Below are 26744 nucleotides of genomic sequence, written 5' to 3' on the forward strand. Positions count from 1 at the left end.
CAGTTTAGCTCTGTTGAAAAGGTAGCTGGAAAGCCCACTGCAAGTGGTTAATAAGACCTTCCACCCCTCCCCCTTCTTTTTCATATGAAAAGACCCTTTACATAAACAGGAGCAAGCTGGAGTAGGTAGCTGACGGTATTCTCCTAAAACTTTGGGGCTTGGTTAGGAGTCTGAAAATCAGAGCAATGTTATTTAAAAATAAGTAAAACTATACATTTAAAAAATAAAAAATAAACTGTAGGGGCTATATAAATAGGTCATCTACAAAACATTTATGCAAAAAAAAAAAAAAAAAAATAGTGTATAATGTCCCTTTAGCTTTATAGGACATGTGTTCAAATAGGTGGGAGTATGGTTCTTATCTGCTGGCAAAATCTATGTTTCTATGTTTAAATCTGTTTGCAAAAAAAAATCATGTTGTGTAAGTGATACCTTTAATGGTTAGCTGATAAGAAAAACAATTGCAAGCTTTGAGGACAATAATTCCTTTTTTAAACAGTTTCTTGCAATTGTTTCCAAATTATTTTATTATTTATTCTAATATATTGTTTTTTAGGTCTTTTCTGTGATTTCAGTAAAATGAGCTTTTGAACAGCTATTATGAGTACATGGCTATGCTAAGTGATAAGTACTTTGTGATAAAAGTGCTTATATAAATATACACATACAATCTATAGGCACATATCGGGCTAGCTGTTGGCAATGACATGCACATTTGACACATCTTGATCCATACAGATGCAATTGCACACATGCATTCAAAAAAAGTTTAACTTTTTTTATCACAGACATGGATAAGCTAAACAACAAATATAATTATATTATCCTTGTCAAGGGAATCTTCAATATTTTATATTGCACAAATCAGTGTAATTTATAGGTATAACGAGGCAACGGCATTTGTATAACTAGAGACAGAAGTGATTTAAGTTTTAGACAAAACAGTATTCTATAGCATATCATTGAAATGCAGAGGCTTTGTTGAGTATAATCATGATTAGGTATAAAATATGTTAGGAAGGCTTTAGTCACCATCTGTAATGTGGTTCTTTTTATTGAAAGATATTTTCAAAGCAATACAAATGCTACATTGATTTTATTCAGTTCGTTGACAATGCATTGTGAGAGATCAAAAGTGTGATGGCTACAGACTTGGGATATGAAAACCAAAATATACATATTGTTTATTCATAAATACACACAAATATAATGCATAACAATGCATTTACCATTTGACTTTAACAACTAGAATTTAAGTTTTTTTTGGAACATATACGTATCTGAAAATGCGACGCTAAAAGTATAATGTCCATGAGTGTCCCCTGCATTATATTCTCTATGTGTTACAAGTCGTCTCTTTAACAAAACTGTGAAAAGATCATTTGTACTGCAAAACGTTTCACCTATTTGGCCTTTTGAACAATACCTCAAAAACATCAGAACATACTACTAAAGTCTGCAATGAAATCCATCCTCATCCAGATCAGTATGGCAGCATGAGAAAGATGGGCTTCTGTCAAGTAGCTAACCTCATAATATACAAAATGCTGCATCATTTGAATTCATTGTCTGTGATACTTCTCGTTCCTTTGTACTTTTAATGACCATTTGGCTTAAAGTATTTGATATTGTTAATTTTATGTTTAGTTTTCCTTTTGTTTTTTTCTTATGGAATTTTCTCCATTCAAAACACCTATCCAAAGGCACCTTAGTCATATTTTCATCTTTTATCACCGTTCGTGAAGCTTATGGGATGAAGAGATCATTCCCTGAAGTATTTTATTTTTGTCCACTGCAAGGTGATCAGGAACACAGTTATCGCCTTTGAATACACTGTCTCTGATAGAACAGAGAAGATCCCTGCTGAGATTCCGGAATATGGGGAATACCAGTGCTTTTTAGATTTGCAGATGTGTCCCTAGAGAGTGAAGGTTCTGTACACTGGCAAGAATTTTTTTCTGGTGGCCAACTAATGACACTCCAATTTTGTTGAGTTCACTGAAAGAAGATATAAAACATTATTTATCTTATAGCAAACAAAGGAAAGCATTGTTAAAGGTAAATCATATGCTGCTCACAAAATAAATTTAAACCTGGAAAAAAAATTAGCTAGGGTAATGAAGGACTAACCATTCTTGTCAGTCACACAGAGAACAAAAAGTTACCTCTTTCTGCCAAACACTAAAAAGGAAAAAAAACCTAATATGATCACTTCAGATGATTCATTTATGTCTGGCAGGTGGACATTAATCACTGTTTTTGGTGTGTGGCATTAATTGTGGCTATTCACTGATTGTTGTGAGAAAAAAAATGATAAAACCATAGGTTAGTTGAAGGAAGACAGGCCATAAAACAGGCCACTGAGCTGTTGTTTGTTCCTGGCAGATTGCTTCTGTTTCTGTATGTATTTAAAGGTAGATACCACCTAAATATGGCACTGGGTACAATCAAATTGTTACCTGCTTTTGTTACTGAAAGCGACATTAAATAGCTGGGTACAACTACAGTAGCATTGTTACTACTCACCATGCTACTGTTTTACTCCTGTGCCTGCAGTTCTCTCTAAAACTATTCTCTTATTTTAACCCTTCAAAAATGCTGGTTAGTAAAGTTTTATATCTTCACAACTGGCACTGCCATATTGGAATTTTAATATTCTTGTACCCTGTGACAGAAGTAGAGCACATTCACAGATCAGTTATATTGTTGTCTTCTTAACAAGCCGTATCATGCACTTCAGTTTAGTTTGCTCAATAAAAAGTAGGATCTGTAAATTTTTTGCAGTGACTGCATTTCTCTATATTATTGCTGAGTTTTTTTTTTTTTATATTTGTTACAAAACTTTCAAACTTTGCAAAAAACTAAAAAAATAACTCATCTGATTTGCTTTGTGCAAATGAATGCAGTGCAAGGTATAGCGGTCAAAAATCTAGCAATGGCACTGCTTCCCTCACAGGATGTAAAACTATGTGCATACCAAGATGGCGGCTCACAGTACAACGATGCAGAGCTTTACCATTTAGGTTAAAATATGAAAACGGCTTTGAAGGGAAATGCAGAACAGGTTGAAAAAGCAATAGCATAGTAAGTAGTATCAATACTACTGCAGTGGCACTTAGGAGTTTAATGTCCCTTTAAGTAATTACTAAACAAATTACGCCACTGTCACATACTGAAATTAATTTGGAAGGTATTTAGTATGTAGGTGGGATTCTATGATTGATTAATACAATAACAGTATTGTCATCTCCCTCTAACCACTCATTCTGTAGCGCTCTGTGTGTACTTGGTATTTAAACTATTCTATCAACACCTTCCCCAGCAGCAGAGATTTGCAAAGAACAACATCATTAGATTTTAGTAAATCTGTATATCAAATGAGAAAAATTTCAGCTTATTTCATGTTATTAACCCATAAATTACACAAATAAAATGATTATTATTAATACTTTATGGGTACCAAAATGACAAAACAGCGGCATAAGTCTTTCAAAATACAAAGTTAAAGGGCAAAAAAGTAAATGCTCTAATGTGCAAGAGCATTTTTATTATTGCTTCACATAACTGTGTGTTTAACAACCCAAAGGGGGGTAAATACAAGAGTCTACAAAGGACATAAACAATCCTTAGAATCAAGAACATGCATTTTAATTGATGCTACATATAAAAGGACTATGCATTGCAGAGTGGAGATTATGATCATACCTGTTATTTAAATACATCAATGAATCTAGAGTCACATATCCCGCCACTGTGAAGTTTTCTATGTACTGGCTCATTTTAATTGCTTCAAGCCATTCCTCAAGAGTCGTTACTGTGAATGCATCCTGCATACTGGGATCCTGCCTGTTAATTGAAAATGTGTATGACCAGGATTTAGTTATGACATCATGTAAACTATTCTCAATGTACAAGGGACATTGTAGTAAAAAATGAAATAAAAAAAAATAATGCATCATGTTGAATTCACACACACATATTGTTAAAATGTTTAAAAGTAAAAGTTGTTTAAACTGAAATTAATAGTACCGTATAGGTTGTGTACTTACTACTAATGTTCACTAGCTAATCATAGCATCTCCCACAGCACTAATTTTTCAACATTTAATGTGAGTACATTATTTACATATTACATATGACAAAGAATTCCGGTATTTTTTTTTTCTATAAAAGCATTTGATGGTACACAATAAATATACAGAGGGTCTTTCCTTCTTTTCAGATGTAATGTTTTTAACCATATGTGACCCTTTAAAGCACTTACCATGTGGAACTGTTGGCAAGTTGGTTCAAGCTGACTGGACTTCGAATAAACTTGTCCAAAATATTAACAATTTGACCAAATTTAGGTCGGTCACTTCTGCATTTCTGCCAACAGTCCAGCATGAGCTGATGTAGAACTACTGGGCAATCCATTGGGGGTGGAAGTCGATAACCCTCATCTATGGCTTTTATTACCTGAAAAAGTAATATTGTCATATCAGATATTTGGGACAGCAGTGCAGAATATACAGTGTTGTATAAAAATTCACTGTCACATCAGTGTGGTGTTCTAGATAAGAAATCCACATTTGGTAAGAATAATCTTATTGCATTGACATTAGTTATCATCATAATGTGCTACATTTTTCATAATGCTTCATATGCTTAAATAAAGCCATTAAAATGATAGCACAAACTGCTAATATCTGCATGTTTAAATTACTTTCTGAAAAGTAAATTAATTTGAAAGATATATACAGAAGTGCTAAGCAATTCCACTTTATCAAAGCATAGCTATCCACAGAGTGGTCTTTGCTCTATCAAAAGCTCAAAGCTGACTGCATGACCCTGCCTAAGGGCCTTATGATCTAAACCTCTCCGCTCTGGTGAGATGATCTAATATGTCAGGACTGCAAGGTCCCTCAAAGACTTTTAAAAATGTTTTTTTTTTCTTTCTTGAGAGTTGTTTATCTCTCTTTGAAGAGTTCTGGATGTAAAATAATGATCAAAAATACCCCCCAAAGATTTGGTGAGATTTCTCTTCATGCCAGTGAGTTTTTGATCATCAGGTCCTTAGTCTCCAATAACAATGGCAAAAAGAGAGACACATTTACCTAAGTGGAGTCCCTAGACAAATATCTTTAAGTAGAGCCCTGTCCTACTTGATATAATTACTGAAACATTATGCAAAAAAATATATCTAATAGAAACTGTCCAGTGATATACAATGTTTTCTTTTGTTTTGTAATTTGATCTGCAAAAAAAAAAGCGTTTATCTGCTACAAATGTATGAGATTTTAATTAAAAGACTCACATCCTGGTTGGACATTTCCCAGTAGGGTCTTTCTCCATATGAGATCACCTCCCACATAACTATTCCGTAGCTCCAGACATCGCTGGCTGATGTGAACTTTCGATATGCAATGGCTTCTGGAGCTGTCCATCTAATTGGAATTTTACCTCCCTATTAAAATAAAACCAATGACAGTTTAAATATAAAAATGTGTTTCATTTTGTGTAGAAATGTAATCTCAGTAATATTATAAACATTTAAATACATGTTAAATTATCAAAAAACAATAAATCATGTAAAAGTATGTATTTGGTAACTTGCCTGTAAAAAAGCACATTTTAAGAATTTAAAAATATATAATATTCCAATATGTGTTGCAATAAATATATAACAAGGGCACAATTTTAATTCATACATTAAGAGTTCCATTCAAAGACTTACTCTAGTGGTGTATGCTGCCTCAGGGTCATCCTCTAATACCCGGGAAAGGCCAAAGTCAGAAACCTTGCAAACCAAATTGCTGTTAACCAAGATATTTCTGGCTGCCAGATCTCTATGGACATAGTTCATGTCAGATAAATATTTCATCCCAGAAGCTATTCCTCGCAGCATTCCTACTAACTGTATCACAGTAAATTGGCCATCATGTTTCTAGAAGATAAAAGAGATCATCTCAATCAGTGGGTCGTCGAGACGAAACAAACACGGGTGATAAAAATAAAATGTAGTAGAAGGTATTATTTTTCAGAAAGACCTCAGACAGAGACCAAGAAAGGAACTGTGACAGGCAGTATACATGTGGATGAGTGTAGGCAATAGAATTAAGAGTTGGGTAAATCAGTGGTTTATACTTCAAGTATTAATATTTTAGATATATTTTTTTCAGAATGACATTAGTGATTTTTCACTTATTAAAACTCATTTTATTTCTTTCATGATTCTGATAGAGTGTGACATTTAAAAAGAAAAAACATTCTAATTTATTTCTATTATCAAATTTGCTTTTTTTATCTTGTGATCGCTTGTTGAAAAGGTAGTTTAGGAGTGTGCATGTGATATGGCAGTATGAAAGTGCACTAGGTAGCAGCAGTGATTGCTGTTATACTGTCCTCCAGATGTTTGTACACTAACTACCCAGGTATGTTTTCAACAAAGAATACCATGAGAACAATGCAAATTTGATAATATAATAAAATTAGAAACTGTTTTAAAATTGTATTATCTGTCAAAATAATGAAAGAACTAATGTTGGGTTCATGTGCTTTTAAGAATTATCTCTATTTCATGCACTATTTTGCATATTCTAAATTTTAAAACTATTATTCAAAATAAAGAAACTAAATAAAATTACATTTTTTGATAGAAATGTTTGTATTGGAAAGCTGTCAAAGTAGCAAATGTAGGCCAATTGTTTTATCTATATAAATATCTGAGACACTCTCAACAGTCTTGCACTTATAACATGCTGCAAACAATAATTCATTAACCCCTCGACACCGCTAGGATGTTCCATTATGTCCTAAAAGCACTGGACTTTATCGACTTTTAGGACGGCATGGAACGCCCTACATTTTGCATGCTGCACCCTCCTGCTTTGACAAAAGGAAACATCCAAGCATTAGAATCACGTGGTCCCAATGAAGATCACATGACTTTCTGTTTCCTCAATGTTTAAATCGGAACTTTGTTTCAATCGTTAACACTTGCCCCCCATCCTAAAGCAGTTACAGAAGATGTTTTTGTCCCCTCAAGCACTACTGGTAATTTCAGCTTCTCATCAGTAGCAAAAAACACATGTATATTCCTGCCCTACTTAAAGGGATATAAAATTCATTTTTTTTATTTCATGATTTAGAAAGAGAATGCAAATTTAAACAACTTTCCAATTTACTTATATTATCTAATTTATTTCATCCTCTTGATATCCTTTGTTGAAAAGCATATCTAGATAGGCTATGTAGCAGCTGATTGTTGGCTGCACATAGATGCCTTGTGTGATTGAATCACTTATATGCATTGCTGTTTCTTCAACAATGGATATCTAAAGAATAAAGCAAATTAGATAATAGAAGTAAATTAGAATGTTGTTTCAAATTGTATTCTCTATCTGAATGATGAAATAAAAATTATGGGTTTTATGTCCCTTTAACATTACTTTTTGTTTGTATGTTTGTGAAGGCATGTTCACCAGCACTACTATGGGAGGTGTCATTATCAGCCAATGACGAACTGGGAACTAGCAATATATGAACATATTTGTTTATTTGTTTCAACAGCCTTTTATACAGGTGCATTTTTTATTATTAAATGTGTTGTTTATAGATAAAAGACTTCTGCAGCATTAGTATTCATTTACATTTTTTGGAGCAAAACATATTTTTGAGAACATCCCTTTCAAAAGCACATTAATGATCCTCTGTGTATATATTCTTACATTTAAGGAAAACATATGACAACATATGTACTGTTATTTGTTTAATGCTAAAATGTTTCACTAATGTATTATAAAAGTCAACTTGGTGAGTAAAAATATTCTCCTTTGTGTAAGGTAGAATGCACTAGGATCCATTTTCCTCATAACTTGGAAAAAATTGAGAGATGCCAACATATGCAGTAGAGCATACAGAATTGGGTTACGTGAGGCAATGCTTGATGCTTGTTTATTGTATCTGGCTCTCAGCCAAAGCTTCTCATCTATATATAAATAGGCATCACTTTAACTTACACCTCAGCAGGAAAAAAAGAAATAATCTGTATTAATGGACATGGAAACCTCTCACATCCCCGCTGAGAGAACAAGGGATATGAAGCAAATGGGCTGGTTAGAAATGCAGCTGAAATAGGAACACTGGTATTTCCAATTGTCAATAAAAGGGAAAACACTGTTCTCTGTAACAAAGAAAACTGGATGAAAAGCCTCCTTTACAGAATATGGAGTATTCTTTTGTGTGTATATATATAAAGTTTTGGATATATGGATGGATAGATAGATAGATAGATAGTAAACATGTGCACAGATGAAAAATGTGTTCAGATTTTTCCAAACTTTTGGTTCGGCTGAAATTTGTCCATGTGGGTATTCATTATGAATAAATAATGGATTCTGATTTGTTAACATTATTTCCAATAGGAACAGCAAATATAGATAACTAATATTAGCAAAAATCGTACACTATAGGATCTAAACAATTAAAAGAAACTATCTTTCAATGTTAACAGAACATAAAACTCTCTGATTGAATTTGAGTCAATGACTAGCTCACAGAAGGCATTCAATTTCATTTTCGAATAGATCTGGTCAGATATCTGAACCTCCTCTAGTCTCCCACCTCCCTTTAGTAGGTTAAGGCTTGAATGGACAAGCCTGTATGACAAAAATCCAATATTCAGCACCTGAATGGATATCCTTAATATCAGTCATTTTTTATTCTATGACAGGATTGGACAGGGGATGATGGAAACATGAATGGTCAGACCCCTGTATAAAAAGGAGCTGATTAATCAAGCAATATAACTTCTTGTCTTCACCTTTTTTGGCACCATATAGCACAAACAAATGAACAAATCGATTTCTTCAAGCAATAATTTGTTCTTTGTCCGTTTCTTCCAATAATCTATTTGGCTGTTTATGTATTTGACAACTTTACGAATCAGCTAAATTCTGATGAATTTGCATTCTCCAAAGCCTGAATGCACATTACTTAAAGGGACAGTCTACCATAGAATTGGTATTGTTTTAAAAGATAGATAATCCCTTTATTATCCATTCCCCAGTTTTGCATACCTCTGTGATTACCTTGTATCTAGGAACCTTCTTCCAGCCCCCTGATCACATGACTGTGACTGTTTATTATCTATTATCTTAAATTTAGCATTGTTTTGTGCTAAATCTTAAATAACCCCCTGTGCCTGAACATAGTGTTATCTATATGACCCACGTGTACTTTCTGTCTCTTTGTGTTAAAAAGAGATTTAAAAAGCCTGTGATAAGAGACAGCCCTCAAAGGCTTAGAAATTAGCATATGAGCTTCCTATGTTTAGTTTAACCCCTTAATGACCGAGGACGTACGCCATACGTCCTCAGAAAAAAAAACAGTTAACGCCTGAGGACGTATGGCGTACGTCCTCGGTTTGGAAAGCAGCTGGAAGCGATCCTCATCGCTTCCAGCTGCTTTCCGGTTATTGCAGGATGCCTCAATATCGAGGCATCCTGCAATAACAATTTGTACCCCTCCGGTGCAGAGAGAGCCACTCTGTGGCCCTCTCTACACCGGACATCGATGGCCGCAATCGTTGGTGGGTGGGAGCTGCAGTGGGAGGCGGGTGGGCGGCCATCGATGGTTTCTGACACACAGAGGGGGGCGGGATCGGGGGCGGGAAAGTCAGGGGCGCGCACAGACACGCGCGCGTGCACGGGGGGCGGCGGGCGGGCGCGTGCACGGGGAGGGAGCGGGTGGGAACCACTTACACTACACTATGTAAGTGGGAGGAAGAGGGGGAATAAATGCCCCAAAAAAAGTAATCTAAGGGATCTGGGAGGGGGTGGGGGTAGGGGTTGGTCGTGGGGAAGCTACACTACAGAAAACCATAAAAAATTAAATAAAAAAGAGAAAATATATTGTAAACTGGGTACTGGCAGACAGCTGCCAGTACCCAAGATGGCCCCCAATAATGCAGAGGAGGGTTAGAGAGCTGTTTTGGGGGGGATCAGGGAGGTTGGGGGCTAAGGGGGGATCCTACAAAGCATTTTGCTAAGGGGGGATCCTACAAAGACTTTCTGCCAGTACTTAAGATGGCGGGGACAATTGTGGGGTAGGGGAGGGAAGGGAGCTGTTTGGGAGGGATCAGGGGGTCTGATGTGTCAGGTGGGAGGCTGATCTCTACACTAAAGCTAAAATTAACCCTGCAAGCTCCCTACAAACTACCTAATTAACCCCTTCACTGCTAGCCATAATACACGTGTGATGCGCAGCAGCACTTAGCGGCCTTCTAATTACCAAAAAGCAACGCCAAAGTCATATATGTCTGCTATTTCTGAACAAAGGGGATCCCAGAGAAGCATTTACAATTATTTGTGCCATAATTGCACATGCTGTTTGAAAATAATTTCAGTGAGAAACCTAAAATTGTGAAAAATTTAGTGTTTTTTTTAATTTGATCGCATTTGGCGGTGAAATGGTGGCATGAAATATACCAAAATGGGCCTAGATCAATACTTGGGGTTGTCTACTACACTACACTGAAGCTAAAATTAACCCTAGAAGCTCCCTACATGCTCCCTAATTAACCCCTTCACTGCTGGGCATAATACACGTGTGGTGCGCAGTCGCATGGTGCGCAGTCGCATTTAGCAGCCTTCTAATTAGTAAAAAGCAAAACCAAAGCCATATATGTCTGCTATTTGTGAACAAAGGTGATCCCAGAGAAGCATTTACAACCATGTATGCTATAATTGCATAAGTTTTTTGTAAATAATTTCAGTGAGAAACCTAAAGTTTGTGAAAAAATTGTGAAAAAGTGAACAATTTTTTTTATTTGATCGCATTTGGCGGTGAAACGGTGGCATGAAATATACCAAAATGGGCCTAGATCAATACTTTGGGATGTCTTCTAAAAAAAAATATAGACATGTCAATGGATATTCAGGGATTCCTGAAAGGTATCAGTGTTCTAATGTAACTAGCGCTAATTTTGAAAAAAAGTGGTTTGGAAATAGCAAAGTGCTACTTGTATTTATGGCCCTATAACTTGTAAAGAACATGTAAACATTGGGTATTTCTAAACTCAGGACAAAATTTAGAAACTATTTAGCATGGGTTTTTTTTGGTGGTTGTAGATGTATAAAAGATTTTGGGGGTCAAAGTTAGAAAAAGTGTGTTTTTTTCCATTTTTTCCTCATATTTTATAAAAAAATTTATAGTAAATTATAAGATATGATGAAAATAATGATATATTTTGAAAGTCTATTTAATGGCGAGAAAAACGGTATATAATATGTGTGGGTACATTAAATGAGTAAGGGGAAAATTACAGCTAAACACAAACACCGCAGAAATGTAAAAATAGCCTTGGTCCCAAACGGACAGAAAATGGAAAAGTGCTGTGGTCATTAAGGGGTTAAACTAAGAATACCAAGAGAAAAAAGCAAATTTGATGATAAAAGTAAATTGGAAAGTTGATTAAAATTAAAAGTCCTATCTGAATAATGAAAGTTTAATTTATACTAGACTGACCCTTGAAAGAAAGAAAGAAAGAAAGAAAGAAAGAAAGAAAGAAAGAAAGAAAGAAAGAAAGAAAGAAAGAAAGAAAGAAACGATCGAACGATATTTTTATAATGAAATGGACTTTGAGCAAATAATGTCTTCTGGGACTAATCTATTAGACAAGCCCAAATAAGCAATATTGAAACAGACGCATAATAAATATAATAGTGTTTATCAGGACATAAACTTACAGCTTATCTATATAAATTGTGTACATTTATAGAGCATTTGGACATTTCAGCGTTAGTCAAAATTACCTTGTAAGCTATACTGGTAAATTTTCTATTCATAGGTTTTGATGAAAATGACTAATATTAAAAAAATATCTATAAAATTGGGGGGGTTTACTGTTAGGGGCTGTTTAACTTAGGGCAATGCGCTACAAAAGGCCCTTTAAAGGCCTATTGGAAGTTTATTGTTAGATTAGGGGGTGTTTTTATTTTGGGGTGGCTTTTTAGTTTTTATAGGGGTATTAGATTAGGTTTCATTTTTATTATTTTGGATAATTTTGTTTATTACTTTTTGTAATCTTAGATTTTTTTATTTTTCTTAATATTAGTGTTTGTTTTTTGTAATGTTAGATTTGTTTTATTTTTTCAGAGTGTTAGAAATTTTTTATTTTGTAACAGGTTTTTTATTTTTCGTTTATTTAAGTTTTTTAAAATAGTAGTTAAATTAATTTATTGTTTAAGCTTAGGTTTTTTTTTTTATTTCACAGGTAAGTTTTTATTTATTTTAAGCTAATTAGTATATTGTAACTTTAATTTAAATTTAGGGGGTGTTAGGTTTAGTGGTTAATAGTTTAATTTAGTGTGTTGCGATGTGGGGGCCGGCAGTTTAGGTGTTAATAGGTTTATTATAGTAGTTGCAATGTGGGGGCAGGTGGTTTAGGGGTTAATATGTTTATTATAGTAGTTGCAATGTGGGGGGTCAGCGGTTTAGGAGTTAATAGGTTTATTTAGTGTTGGCAATGTGGGGGTTGGCGGTTTAGGGGTTAATACTTTATTTTAGTGCTGGCAGATTTGGGGGTTATAAGTTTAATAAAGTATTTGCAATGTGGGGGTGGTGGTTTATGGGTTAATATTGTAGTTTATGGGTGTTAGTGTATTTTGTAACATTTTTGTTATGAGTTTTGTGAAACATTTTTGTTTTGCAAAGGTCTCTGATCGCTTAATGGATCGTGACGGTATAAGCTATAACGCTAGCGTAATAGCCGGACCGCACAACCTGTAATACAGACACAAAGAAAATTCCACACTCAAAAGCCATTTTTCGAGTGCGGAATAGAGAGTTGCGGTACAGACTAAAATGCTTGCGGTATAGCCGTTCTGCCTTGACTTGTAATATGGCAGACCTGCCATTCCGCGTGCAAAGGCCAATTTTTAAGCGGTATAGCCGTACCGCAAAACTTGTAATTTTGCCCAATGAGAGCTCTCTGCTAGGTAAAAAATAGCAATGGAGGGCGAAATACAGAGAGGGAAACCAGCGTTTTTTAAAACATGAATATTACGATTAAAGGGACAGTCTAGTCAAAATAAAACTTTGATGATTCAGATAGGGCATGCAATTTTAACAACTTTCCATTATACTTTTAGCATTAAATTTGCTTTTCTCTCTTGGTATTCTTTTTTGAAAGCTAAACCTAGGTAGGCTCCAATTGATTTCTAAACTGTTGAAAACCGCATCTTATATCAATGCATTTTGAAAGTTTTTCACAGTTAGATAGTGCTAGCTCATGGGTTTCATATAGATAACATTGCGCTTATACCCGTGGAGTTATTTAGGAGTCAGCACTGACTGTCAAAAATGCATGTCTGTCAAAAGTACTGAGATAAGGGGGCAGTCTGCAGATGCTTAGATACAAGGTAATCACAGAGGTAATACATGTATTAATATGTGTTGGTTATGCAAAACTGGGGAATGGGTAATAAACACCACTGCAACACTGATAAAGTCAAGTCAATACCATGTAGCTTAATAATTAACGCATAAATTAACTCTTTACAGCTGCTTAGTTTGGTTAAAACAGCAAAGCACTATGCTTAAGAAGTGAAAAAAAAATTGAGTTTATAAAAAAAGCCTATTTTTATACATTGATAAAACATAGCATACAAATTAACTAATTTGCTGCTGATCCATTTTACAGCTCTGTGCTGAGCTTGTAGAAGATGTTAACATTTAAAGGGACAGTAAAGCTAAAATTAAACTTTTTTGATTCAGATAGCACAAGCAATTTTAAACAACTTTCTTCTATTATCTAATTTACTTTGTTCTTTTGGTGTCATTTGTTGAAAAGCAAACCTGGGCAGAAGCAGCAATGCACTACTGAGAGCTATCTGCTGATTGGTGGCTGCACATATATGACTCTTGTCATGGTCTTACCTGATGTGTTAAGTAATCTCCTAGTAGTGCATTGCTGCGCCTTTAAAAAAAGATAAAAGCGAATGAAGCAAATTTGATCATAAAAGTATAATTAAAAGTTGTTTAAAATGAGAAGCTCTGTCTTAAATTCTGAAACAAAAATTGGGTTTTATGCCACTTTAAACATTACTCCAAGTCATCTTTCAGTAAACAGTAAACAAAGAAGAAATAAGGAGGAAATTTGTCTTCAAAAAATTAACTCAGATCTTTGAAGCAAATTCCTGAATTTGTTTTACATGAATGAATGTCTTACATTTAAATCATTCCTATTGTTTAGCAATTTTGTGTCATCATCATTACCTATTTATATATTGATATGTTATGTTGATATTGGAATATGTAGAGGACCTGTGCATTTTATAAACAAAGTTTACTCCACATATTAAAATAATTTGATATGGAAAAAAATAACAGCATTTTGAAACTTAAATGCTTCTTTCTCTATCAATATAAGTCACTTAAAATAAACAAGAATCAATGCAGTGGTCATGTGATAATTAGTTATTTCAGTGTACTGTCAGATGCAAAAATATATACATCTTTAGAGGATAGTGCAACAGTTAATATAATTCACTAAATTATAAGATAATTATAAAGCATAGTATATAAATATTAGGCGAAAATTAAATTAAATAAAGGGAATATTGCCACATAAAACTTATAATGTATATGTAAATTGCTATGGGTGAAACTATAATACCCAGAATGCCCTTTAATATCCTGCTTTGATTTTATTTTGGTTAGCCAAGCCACCTGTAGCAAATTATTCTTTTATCCCTGTATCTCTAAATCTTAAACTCTTTGAGGTAAAATTTAACAAAGCCGCTATCTCACTTCTGAAGGAAATGTCAGGGATGGACATGAGTGAATAGTGAATTAATTACAAATAATTGATTTTAGCATTAACCTGGATTCCAGGCCTTCCAGGCAAGAGGATAAGAAGGAAGAAAAAAAATCAAATGTTATTAAAACCCACACAATTAAAACAAAAACAAGATAAAACACAATAAAGCTTTCCTATTCTGATGGTTCTCTAAACCTTATAAAGGATACAAAAGACAAATTATGATATACAAATCACCAGAGAGCAAATGGCATATAATATTAATACACTAACACTAAATAATACCATCTGCTTTTGTGTGATGGTAAAACAAAGTGGCATTCCACTAATACACAGTGGTATCTTTATTATTTAGTTACCAGTGTTGTTTCTATGTGTCTAGGGATCATCTGATCATTCAGATAACCTTTTTATAGTAAAGATATGTAGCCTTATTGGGACATTCATTTTATGTTGTTTTATGTTACCACTAGGGTATGTGGGTTTCTATTATGATTAAATAAACCTGTTATGATATGAGGGGTGAACATTTAAGGAGGTTTAAGTAATATCAGTTTGACTGATGATTATTATACTAAATAAAATATATATTTGCAACAGGACTTGAATATGTGCTACTGGATATGGGTACCCTATACACTATACCACAATGATTATTTGGATTTCTGTTAATTTGACAACTTTGAAAAAAAAAACAATTATTGGTTTGGTTTATTTACTGATTAGGTGAAATGGGTTCACAAAGAAGATCTCTATGTAAATTCTCTTTTCTGTCTTTAACTAGTTTTACTACCTGTGAAATTTAAAGGGCACCATCTTTTAAATTAAGAGTTATTTGTGTGTATATTCCAAATGTTTGCAATGTATTCTTATCAGTGTATAACCAAAACGTGCAAGTTGTATCTTCCTTAGCAATCAGTTAGTCTCTTGTCTATGATTAATCAAAGTCATAACACAGGTTTTTGTTTTGTTTGTTTTTTAAAAAGACACTAAATGTAATATACATGCAATTAAATGTAAATTTGTTTTTATAAGGATTTACTTATTTTGTCTATAATGACAATAACAGTCTTCAGGTCATGGGGCTCTGCCACAATTTTTGCAGAAAGAAAAATGATGTGAACCTTTATTTGAAAGCGATTATTATTAATACCATTTTTTACTATTAGAGTTCTCAAGCTTGTATTGACTTATTTTTGGTAGAGCCGTAGAGGGAAGGGTAGTTCTTCCTTACCCTCTCTCCTTTTTATTATTCTTAACTTGGTGTCTAGTGCATTTAGAATTCATATACTTTTCATTGGCTATCTGAAACCTAGTGGGCCATGTCACTACTAAATTAAAAGGGACATTTCTACACGCTCCACTTGTAATTTATCCCTGTGTGTTTAACCACAGCAAAGGGACTAAACACACATTAGAAATACCACTCTGGACTCGCAGAGTGCTGCTGGTCTTTGGTTAAATACACATTTGTCTAGGGATCGAGAGTCTTAAAATTAAATGCTCTATCGGATTAGAGCATGTCAAATTTTTTTACTATAATGGCCCTTTAAATATGAAGTAGTTGCTTTTTTGTATATTTGCTTGTTTGATATGGTGTTTAAATAGAATATAATGTGTAAACTAAATTCTACCATGTGCAATGGATAGAACGGAGAGGGGTATGCCTTTCAGAATACACTTTTGTAATCCCTTTAAAAAGGAAGGCCACAAAAGAAATACAAACTAAAGGTTGGTGCAAACATAGATGCTTGAAATGAACCCCTTCATTAAAGATCTGTGACAAATGAAAGAAGAGAAATTTTGACTATAAAATACTTAAATAAAATAAATCTCTCACGTGTAATGAAATATCACCTGTTGCAAAGAAATCTATTATTGACACTTTTATGAGAATTTCCTAATGTTGCAATTAACATCAAACAAAAAAAATACTAAGGGCTCCATGTACTAAGCAGTCAGCGAGCTACCCGCAACAAATCTCGCGTCAAAATTCGCAAACTGATATGTACAAAGCCGTCAATTATGTTAAAACTCGCATCTTTAAAATTGCGAGCGTACTTATCCGCCAAACCTCGCTACCGCTCCATTTTCACTGTAATTAGACACATTTGACCACCAACTCGCCAAAAACGAATGTACTAAAAAATCTATTTGTCCGCTCGCTACAATTTCCGCTCCCACCTCGTTATTTTTGCCTCGCCACCTTTTAGGTGGCGGGCAAGGTACAAAACAATAGGAAAGTCAATCTAGACACCAGTCTAGACATATATAAAAGGCAGTAATATCAGCATTGTACTTACAGCATAACTGGCGTCTAATTTGTCTCTCATTTCCATGTACATAAATTGCGCCCAATTTGTCGACTGTAATTAAAGAGTAATCTATATTTTAAATTTGTATTGTATAGTTGTCAATCTTTATAATTATTTTTATATTAATATTTATATATTATCAGATCCAGATGAAGCCATATCCAAATTGTAAATAAATATTACAAAAATAACGCTCTGTTATCACTCTTCAAAAAATTTTGAACAATAATAAAGTTGTTTAGATAAGTTGAACTTTTATAGGAGCAAAATTCTATTCCTGTGACTACTATGATGTTCGTGACACCTTGCATGTCACGTGTTAATAATTGTCCAGACAATTCAACTGAAAGTTAAGTACATCAGCTTAGTCGCGGCGAGCGAGGCATCAAATTTATCAACAATCCGCAACTGCTCGCGGCGGGCTAGACTTGTCTATTTATTGGGGGAATATTAGTACATAGCGACAGCGGACACCATTTCGCCCGCGGCGAGTAATGGCGAGTTTATCCGCGTCTACAATGACGGATGAATTGACGGCTTAGTACATGGAGCCCTAAAAATATAAGATCCCATTGTGATCCCAGAACGCTAAAAAAATATTATTGAATCATATGCATTTGCAGAAATATTTTTTTTACTTTTTACACCTTTGACCGTGAAATTTTTAAGTTTCTAAAACATTGTCATATGATGTATGATTGTGATTTGTTCTGACCAAAATGTTTTTTAATTAATATTAATATATGCCAAAAATATCAAACCCCTATATAGATAAATACTTCATACTTGAGCCCCTCTCTTGTAGTACTAAATGTATTCCAAGAGCTATAACAAATGGGAATGGTAAATTAATTGTTTAAACAAGGGGTGTCATGGGTATATGGATTTAATTTTGCTAAGAGGCACACTTTTAGAACACTTTCATGTGTGTTTTTCTATACTTGGAAAACAATCATTTTTACTTTGACCAAATTATATCACTAGTTATGTGAACCCTACTTGAAGGAGGTTTCTCATGCCCCAAAGCTTGTAGGAACCCAAATTAAAGGGACACTGAACCCCCAAAAAATATTTTATGATTCAGGTAGATAATACAATTTTAAACAAAATTCCAATTTATCTCATTTGCTTTATTCTTTAGATATCCTTTGCTGAAGAAATAGCAATGCACATGGGTGAGCATGAGGCATCTATGTGCAGCCACCAATCAGTAGCTACTTTTCAGCAAATGATATCAGGAGAATGATGCAAAATAAATAACAGAAATAAATTAGAAAGCTGTTTAAAATTACATGCTCTTTCTAAATCATGAAAGAAACCATTTGAGTTTCCTGTCCCTTTAAGAGCTTTTTCTGTGTATGCCCAAAATCTAAACATAACCATATATTTAAGATGGTGAGGCATTTACCTCCTATTGCCCTCTCCTATGGGCACACCATGCTTTTTGTTCAATGTCCCAGAAAAATAAGTTGTTAAATTATTTTGCGCTTGTGACTAAACTTTTCTGTGGTGTATTTCTATTTAAATATCTAAAGAATTACTGACTATTATCACTTTTTTAAGTTAAATACTAAATTATTATCCAACGTTAATGCTATAATCAAGAATTATAAGCATTTAAAATCTGCCTTGAACTGTTATTTCCATTAGATGTCTGCATCCATAACAAATACATTTTGGATTCTTCATATAAAGAGTAGTCAGATGTATAAATGGTAAATGCTGCATTATTAAGTGTGATCCTACAGTCCATGTTGAAGTTGAAACAATCTAAAAAGTAATACCCCAGGAAATAACCAAATAATTTCTGTTCTTTATTGTCTTTCTTCTGGTGCCAGTGAACATGAACAACAGTGTAAGCTATTGGTAGTATAAGCAAAATCTTAGATCACGTATTTTAGTTTTTTTCAACACTACTTTAACAATTTGTCCCCCTGTGGATACGTTTGGTTTTCTAATATATCCCTTTCATCGACCATTAAAAATCTGTTCAAAACCATAAATCCTTCCATCTATTCCTCTATCCCTTAGGCTGCTTCATATTAACTTTTTTCTGACCTAATAACTGTTTCTTTTAACTACCTTTCTACTCCTTTTCAAGCCCTAACAAGAGTTTAGCTGCATGGGGCTTTTGTCGTATTTAGCTTTCTTGCTGCCCCTCTACTCAATCATCTCGTATAACTCAAGTTCAAAATACAGTTCTTGACAGACACAAAACCAGGCCAGGTCATATAGGAAATCTCTGTCTCAATATCTATGAGATAATCAGAGTAACTGGACCTAATTAGCTTATCTGGATTTGCACAGATATGTATGTATTGCCTGCATGCTGTTGCCTGCGGCCATATTTGGCATTAGTTTTTAAAGGGATGCTGAACCCAATTTTTTTCTTTCGTGATTCAGATAGAGCATGCAATTTTAAGCAACTTTATAATGTACTCCTATTATCAATTTGTCTTTGTTCTCTTGCTATCTTTATTTGAAAAAGAAAGTTCAGGACCCTGGACAGCACTTGTTTATTGGTGGATGAATTTATTCAAAAATCAGTAAGAACAACCCAGGTTGTTCACAAAAATGGGCCGGCATTTAAACTTACATTTTTGCTTTTCAAATAAAGATACCAAGAGAATGAAGAACATTTGCTAATAGGAGTAAATTAGAAAGTTGCTTAAAATTGCATGCTTTACCTGAATCACAAAAGAAAAAATTTGGGTTCAGTGTCCCTTTAAAGCAGCTGCCGAATAGGAAAAAATGCACGTTTACTTGCCCCAACCTCTTCACTATCCTCTCACCTAGGGCCAGATTATATAAAATGTGTCAGTATGGTGAGAAATATCATACCAAAACTCACATAGGCAACCCTCAAAGAGCTAAGATAAGGGGCTGAACCTGGATATCCCGGTAAGCTACAGGCTGCCTTCTATCGAAAGTAATCTCTCTGGAAAGCCAAATCTCGCAGGAGAGAGTGAATGTACCAAGAAGAACCCAGCAATGATAGCAACATCTTTTACTAAACACATACAATCAAATTACACTGTTTTCAGAGTACTTTACCTTCCATTCATGTCTAATTTTACAAACATGTATTTTTCTTTAAGTTTATTAAGCACATTGTGGATTTTGAAACAAATTCCCCAGTTAATATTTGACAAAACAAGACAATGAGGACTTCAGCTGTGAGAAACAAGTACCTTCCCTGTTTAGCCCACTCGCCAAATGCTGCAAGACTCATTTTACAATGGGAATATAGGGAACTCTTTGAATTTTGTCCTTTTGATTACTATTCCAGCTTTGGTAAAAACACGTTTTACCATTTACATTAAATAGAATTGTTTCTGAGAAAGAATTTATGTCTTAATGTATATTTACATTTTGCTGTGGGCTTTTAATACCAGTTTCAATGTGTGATATTAATATAAGTTCTTATGCAAAATTTTATTATGAATTTTACAGTGTATAGTCAAAAGGCTTTTGAAATGCTTATTTTATTAAACACTCAATTGCAATGTATGTGTAACGCCTTTGCACACAGAAATGTAGGTTGAGCCCCTTAGTGAGATATACAGCTATCAAGGTAGAATTTGCCTTTAGTGAATCCCATGAAGGATGCTGTAAGAAATTATAAATCTTTAGAAAATTGTGTCTCACTTTGAAATAAATGCCCCCTCTATTTCCTACCCTAACTCGTTGGTCACTTTAATTTTTCCTGTAACCAAGGCTGGATTGGCCTACCAGGACACCAGGAGATTTCCCAGATGACTGCAGCAGCCGGGCTGGCAGGCTACAATTTAAGTGGGTAGTGTTGCTGGGGATGCAATGCAGCTGTTTCAATTCTCTTCTCCTCTGAGCTTTGCATATTAAAGTGGTGGTAAACCCAAGTGTATAACAAACGCTAGGATTTACCATCACTAATAAATTACCATTAGTTTCTGTGATCAAGCATATCGCTAACACAGCGCCTCGGTGGCCCATGGCACAGCGCTCTTCTCCATTGAGGTGACGTTTCCACCTCTAGACCAATAGCCATGCTAGGATGTCAGTTAATACGCACGGCTATTGGTTTAGCGTTGGAAACGTCACCTTATTGAAGAAAGCGCTGTGCCGTGGGTGGCTGGAGGCACTGAGTAAGCAATATACTTTCCTTACAGATAGGGTGAGTTTAAAATAGTTTTTTTACGAAATGATAACAGAAACTAATGTTTAGTTTTATTGATGGTAAATCCTAGCGTTTGTTATACGCTTGGGTTTACCATCACTTTAAGGATACAAATTATTTCCTTGTAAGTTTAATTTATCATTTAGTTGCCCTACTTTGAATAGTTTATAGTGTCTAGTCAAGTCACACTGTGAGACAGAGTGACAAACTGTGTTGAGCGTCTTTTCCAGTTCACTCCATAGATAATAATTTTCACACTGTTAAAGGGAGTCATGGGTAAAAATTGAGTTGTAGGCTGCCTATGTAAAATGCTTTTTTTTATTACTAATATAATTTAATTCTGAAACAACATTGGGGGAATCTTAGTCATCCCCTTAAGAAAAATTGGGCATGTTCCTTCTACAGACTCAAAGAAAAGTAGGGCTTGTCTGTAACTACTCATACATTTCCTAACATAACTGCTTTCTAGATTGCTCTCATAACTGATCAATAATGTATCCTGACAAACTTAAACAATTGAAAAAACTAGTTTACCTCATCATAAAACTATTCCTTAAGCTACCATGTGAGATAATTAAGAAAACAATTTGTTAAAAAAGAAACATCAGTACATTTAATTATTTTCTTGCATGTTCCTGAACTTTCCGTGTGTAATGCTAATTTTATGCAATTGTTATCAGTGATTCTCCAAGGAAATGCTTAAAATGGAAAGAGGTCACATCTTTTAAAATGCAAATTATGTTGTAGAATTTTTATAGAACAAACATCTATAAAGGTCTAACATGATAATTAAGGTTGTTTTAAAGCATGCTTTGCTGCCATAATAATACAACAAAAACCTGGGGGTATACTCCTGTTTAAAAAAGCTCAGATGATAAAAATCATCACTGTGTTAATAATAAATTCTATAAAAAGAAGTCTTGATAGGCTTTGAAAATGGAATAGAATGTACCCCTTGTCAGTATGCACTGACTCAGCTGATATTCTAGAATTAAAAAGACAATTTAGGGCTAGTTTACAAGTGGAGCGTTTGTGAAAACTCCGCTAGAGTCAAGCTTTTTGCGCTAGTCGGGTTGCATTTGTATTACAAGTTCCAAAAATTTTTATTTTGCGCTAGCGTTAACCCGAATAGCGTGGAAATTGTAACTTAAGTTTTGTGTGCATGTATTCCCCCATAGAAATCAACGGAGAAAAAAAGTAGAAAAAATAACTAACACCCAAGATTGCGCAAACACCATTGCATTTTTACATTCCCCATAGAAATCAATGGAGAGAAAAAATTGTTGAAAAAACAGCCATTGCGCAAACAACATAGCATATTCATATTAGCAAATATAAATTATTTACAGTAAATATAATTAAAATCTTTATTAAATATGAATATTGCATAAATATGTTTTATCATGTTTTCATCTACTTAATGGCAAAGGGCTTTAAGGCACTTAAATATATGTCTATATGAGTGTACATATATATTAATGTTTTTATATATCTATATATGACTGTAAATACATATACAGTATATATATATATACACATATAAATACATTAATATATATATATACACATATAAATACATTAATATATATATATACACATATATAAATATATATATATATATATATGTATATATAAATGCATATATACATACATCTACATATTTAGCAATGTATATGTATGTGTTTCAATGTTAAAGCCATTTGCCTTCCTTTTTTTTGTTTTGTAAACAGTTAACCACAGCTCTAAAATTGCGGTAAGAATTGAAGCATAATGGGCGATTGCGCTAGCGCAATTGGGATTTCGCTTCACTTGTAATATCAGCAAAATGAAAATGGCTTGCAAAAACATAATTGCGCTAGCAAAAATGATTTGCACCTCACTTGTAATCTAGCCTTTAATGTTTTACCATTTATTACTGTTTAGGTGGGCAAGGTTCTAGAGAATTTGTGCTCCCATGACAGCAGCGAGCACTTTCCCTATTTATCATTGCATGCAATGCTTCCCTGGTGCTCTTTTACAACCAAACACACAAGAGCAGGGGCTGTCAATCACTCCAGTCACATTGTTCTGGGGTAATTTTAAACCTCCTGTCAGAGTTGGAGGTGAGGTTGAAAAAAATGTAGTCTTTAGATCACTACTTCTTGCACCTGCACCAGAAGAGCTTTAAATGGTAAAATGGAACCCCATAAGTCTAATATAATGATGTTTTTCTTTTAAAAACTACAGCAGCAAGATTAAGCTCTGTCATATAAATACAAGTCATTGAGAATGAGGCTTTACTTTGAAGTTATAGAACCTGTATCTACTCCTCTTGTATCCTGTTCATACGAGCTGCTAATTTTAGGCAAAACAATATTATTCTAAAGGTTATAAAAGTGCATCTTATATTTTGCAGCATATATCAATAAGTGCCATATATGGACTGTGTCCATATTTTCTATAAGATTAACAAAATCTTATAGTTAGTTCTTCAGGTTTTCTAGTGTCTACCTACAACTTTTCAATATTTTAAAGTCCTTTTTGAGCAACTACCCTTTATAATAATATAATCTTCAGGTACAGGGCTCTATTTATGAAGCTGTATATCCATATTTTAAACCCTTATAGTTTCTGGCTTGCTCATGTGAACTTGCAACAGCAAGTTAAGGAGATGTGTTCTTTAGACTTGAGAGGTGACAGCCTTAAATCATCCCAGTTTTATCTGAGATAACTGACCAGCCATGTTCCCCAGTGCAGTCTTGTAAGTTCTGGCAGCAGATGCTGTCTTGCTCTCTGTGAACGTGGTTGGACAGATCCCCTGTCTTGAAACTCTGCTCATAGTATGATCAATGAGGCCCATAATCGGTAATTTTCTACAGATCTAAATTAATTTAGCTTTAAAAGGACATTAAAATAAATGTATTTATTTGCTACATATAAAAGAGAGCATTTTAATATGTAATACCTTTTTTAATTGTTTTGCAGTTAAACAAAAATTACTGACCTGTTGCACATTTGCCATTAAATGCAAAAAATACATATTTTTAATGCTTAAACAGTGCACTTTCATACAAATAATGTCAGTTTCTTCAGTTTCTACCAGTCACCAGCTTATACATTCAGAACAAAATGAAACTGATCTCTGTGTTTTCATCACAATAAAATTACAATATCTTACCTTTAGAAAGGAATCCAAGGACCCATTTTCCATAAACTCTGTTATTATCATGACTGGTTTACCTGTAAAAAAAACAAACAGATTTATACGTTACACAATGTCTACACATAATACATACTATATTTGACATAGTCTAAATATTACCTTCTAATTAATACTTATAAACATGAAACTCTTCTATATAATAAACAATGTACACCTGGACAGTCAATATGTAGGGCCCCATTTAATAATAGCCGGGTGGACAGTACACTATTGGCAATTAACATTGCAGAAATGACCAATGCTTCTTATTTATCGCCTGCAGGCTCGCTCATGCATATGCTGCTTGATAAATTGAGCCTGTAGTGTCAGTTATCTCTGTGGTTCTATATGTGAGGATTATTAGAGGTAAATGGTTTGTGTTTCAGAATAATCAGACACCTGATGAAGAGACGTGCCCTCAAAATGCATAGTGGTTTGTGATCCTGGTGAGTTCTTCACACAGATATTTAGATTTTAAGATGACTAATTCTTCATGTGCGCTAACCCGACACTACATTAGACATAAAGCATGAAAACCAAAGAGTGTTACGCATATTTACATTTCTATGTTCTTCACATAGAAAAAAAAAGGGATTTTGAAATTAAATATAGATTTCTATATATATGATAATGTTAATGTACACAATAGCAAACATTAGCGTGCCACTTGCAATCTAGTCCTAAGTGTATACATCGTCATCTGCATAGAGATTATGAAGAATGCATGCACAGTGAAGATCAGCAAATTATGTACTTGGTTAGAAGGAAGAGCTCTGTTTCAAATCATAAAAGGACATGAAAATAATTTATTTTTTTTATTCATGATTCAGATAGGGCGTACAATTTTAATAAAGTATCCAATGTACTTATATTGACAAATTTACTTTGTTTTCTTGTTCTTGTCCCTATCCTTATTGAAAAGCAGGAGTGTACATATGTCTTGAGCCCTATATAGCAAAAGCTTTGAAAGAATACTTTTAATAATGCTATGCATTTGCCAGAGCTCTAGATGACAACCGTGTTTACTGCCATGTAATGCTTCAGTTACCTATGCTATCCAACAAAGAATACTATGAGAATGGAGCAACTGTAACAACAAGAAGTAAATTGGAAACTTTTTTATTTTAAATTGTACTGTATGCTCTGTCTGAATCCTGAAATAAAAAAAATCATGTCCCTTTAATGTTTTGTAAAATCAGAGGTTTATGGTATTTTGTTAAGGTTAAGGATTTAATATGAAACAGCAGTTCTGTACAAAAATATGTCTTTATTTTCTTCAAATACGTTTGACTAACACATTGTTTATGCAGCTACATAATTATTTATAATACTGCAGTAATCCTGCCTTTGTAATATGTGTTCTGCTTTCATCAAAAAATGTCCAATAACTATAATCTGGCTCTGCTATACATATATTTTATTGTACCAGATGCATACAGTACATCACTGTAAAATGATCACCTAATTCTATTAAATGCCTTCATTTTGTTCATTCACAGCAAATTCATTGTATGGAAAAGAGAATCGTTTACTCTCTAATAGCCAATCCAATACTGCTCAGCCAGTGCTGCGTTCTGCGTGTTATTAGGCACGAACATGAAATTAGTGATACCTGTTAATTGATCACCTACTTTACGCGGTGGTGTCCAGAACAGACACAGTCTGATTAACATAACTGTTTTAGTACATCATTTTTTTAATGATACCTATCTAGCCATTCCTCTAATTACTTAGACTCTAATAGCACAATTACAGAATGGGTAGTATACTTTGCGTCTATATTGTTAAGTTGTTTATTAACACACCCAATTAACCCATCATCTAATTGTTTAGAACTAGTACAAAAAGCTTTAGCTAGTATTGTCTTACATGTTACTGTCATTTATACATTTCTCCTCAAACTATAATACATTGGGGCCGATTTATCAAGCTCCGTATGGAGCTTGATGCCCCTGTTTCCGCGCGAGCCTTCAGGCTCGCCGGAAACATAAGTTATGAAGCAGCGGTCTAAAGACAGCTGCTCCATAACTTGTCCGCCTGCTCTGAGGCCGCAGACAGAAATCAACCCGATCCAATAACATCGGCTTGATTGACACCGCCTGCTAGCGGCCTATTGACCGCGAATCTGCAGGGGGCGGCATTACACTAGCAGTTCACAAGAACTGCTGGTGCAATGATAAATTGTGACAGCGTATGCTGTCGGCATTTATCGATGTGCATCGGTCATGATCCACTATATTGTATCATGTCCGATCGCACTATGATAAATCTAACCCATTATATCAGTTT

General features: G+C 34.2%; 1 protein-coding gene across 1 annotated transcript in view; it reads right to left on the minus strand.

The window, feature by feature from the left end:
• Nucleotides 1-1077: 1077 nt before the first annotated feature.
• Nucleotides 1078-26744, minus strand: part of LOC128656073 (ephrin type-A receptor 3-like) — a 325679-nt gene continuing 300012 nt past the window's right edge. Inside the window, 6 exon segments of the mRNA XM_053709749.1 lie at nucleotides 1078-1998; nucleotides 3706-3846; nucleotides 4265-4458; nucleotides 5297-5446; nucleotides 5717-5926; nucleotides 24432-24493. Of these exon segments, the coding sequence (XP_053565724.1) occupies nucleotides 1899-1998; nucleotides 3706-3846; nucleotides 4265-4458; nucleotides 5297-5446; nucleotides 5717-5926; nucleotides 24432-24493 (857 nt within the window). The 3' untranslated portion in view covers nucleotides 1078-1898.

This window comes from Bombina bombina, chromosome 4 (assembly GCF_027579735.1).
Source record: "Bombina bombina isolate aBomBom1 chromosome 4, aBomBom1.pri, whole genome shotgun sequence".
NCBI lineage: Eukaryota > Metazoa > Chordata > Amphibia > Anura > Bombinatoridae > Bombina > Bombina bombina.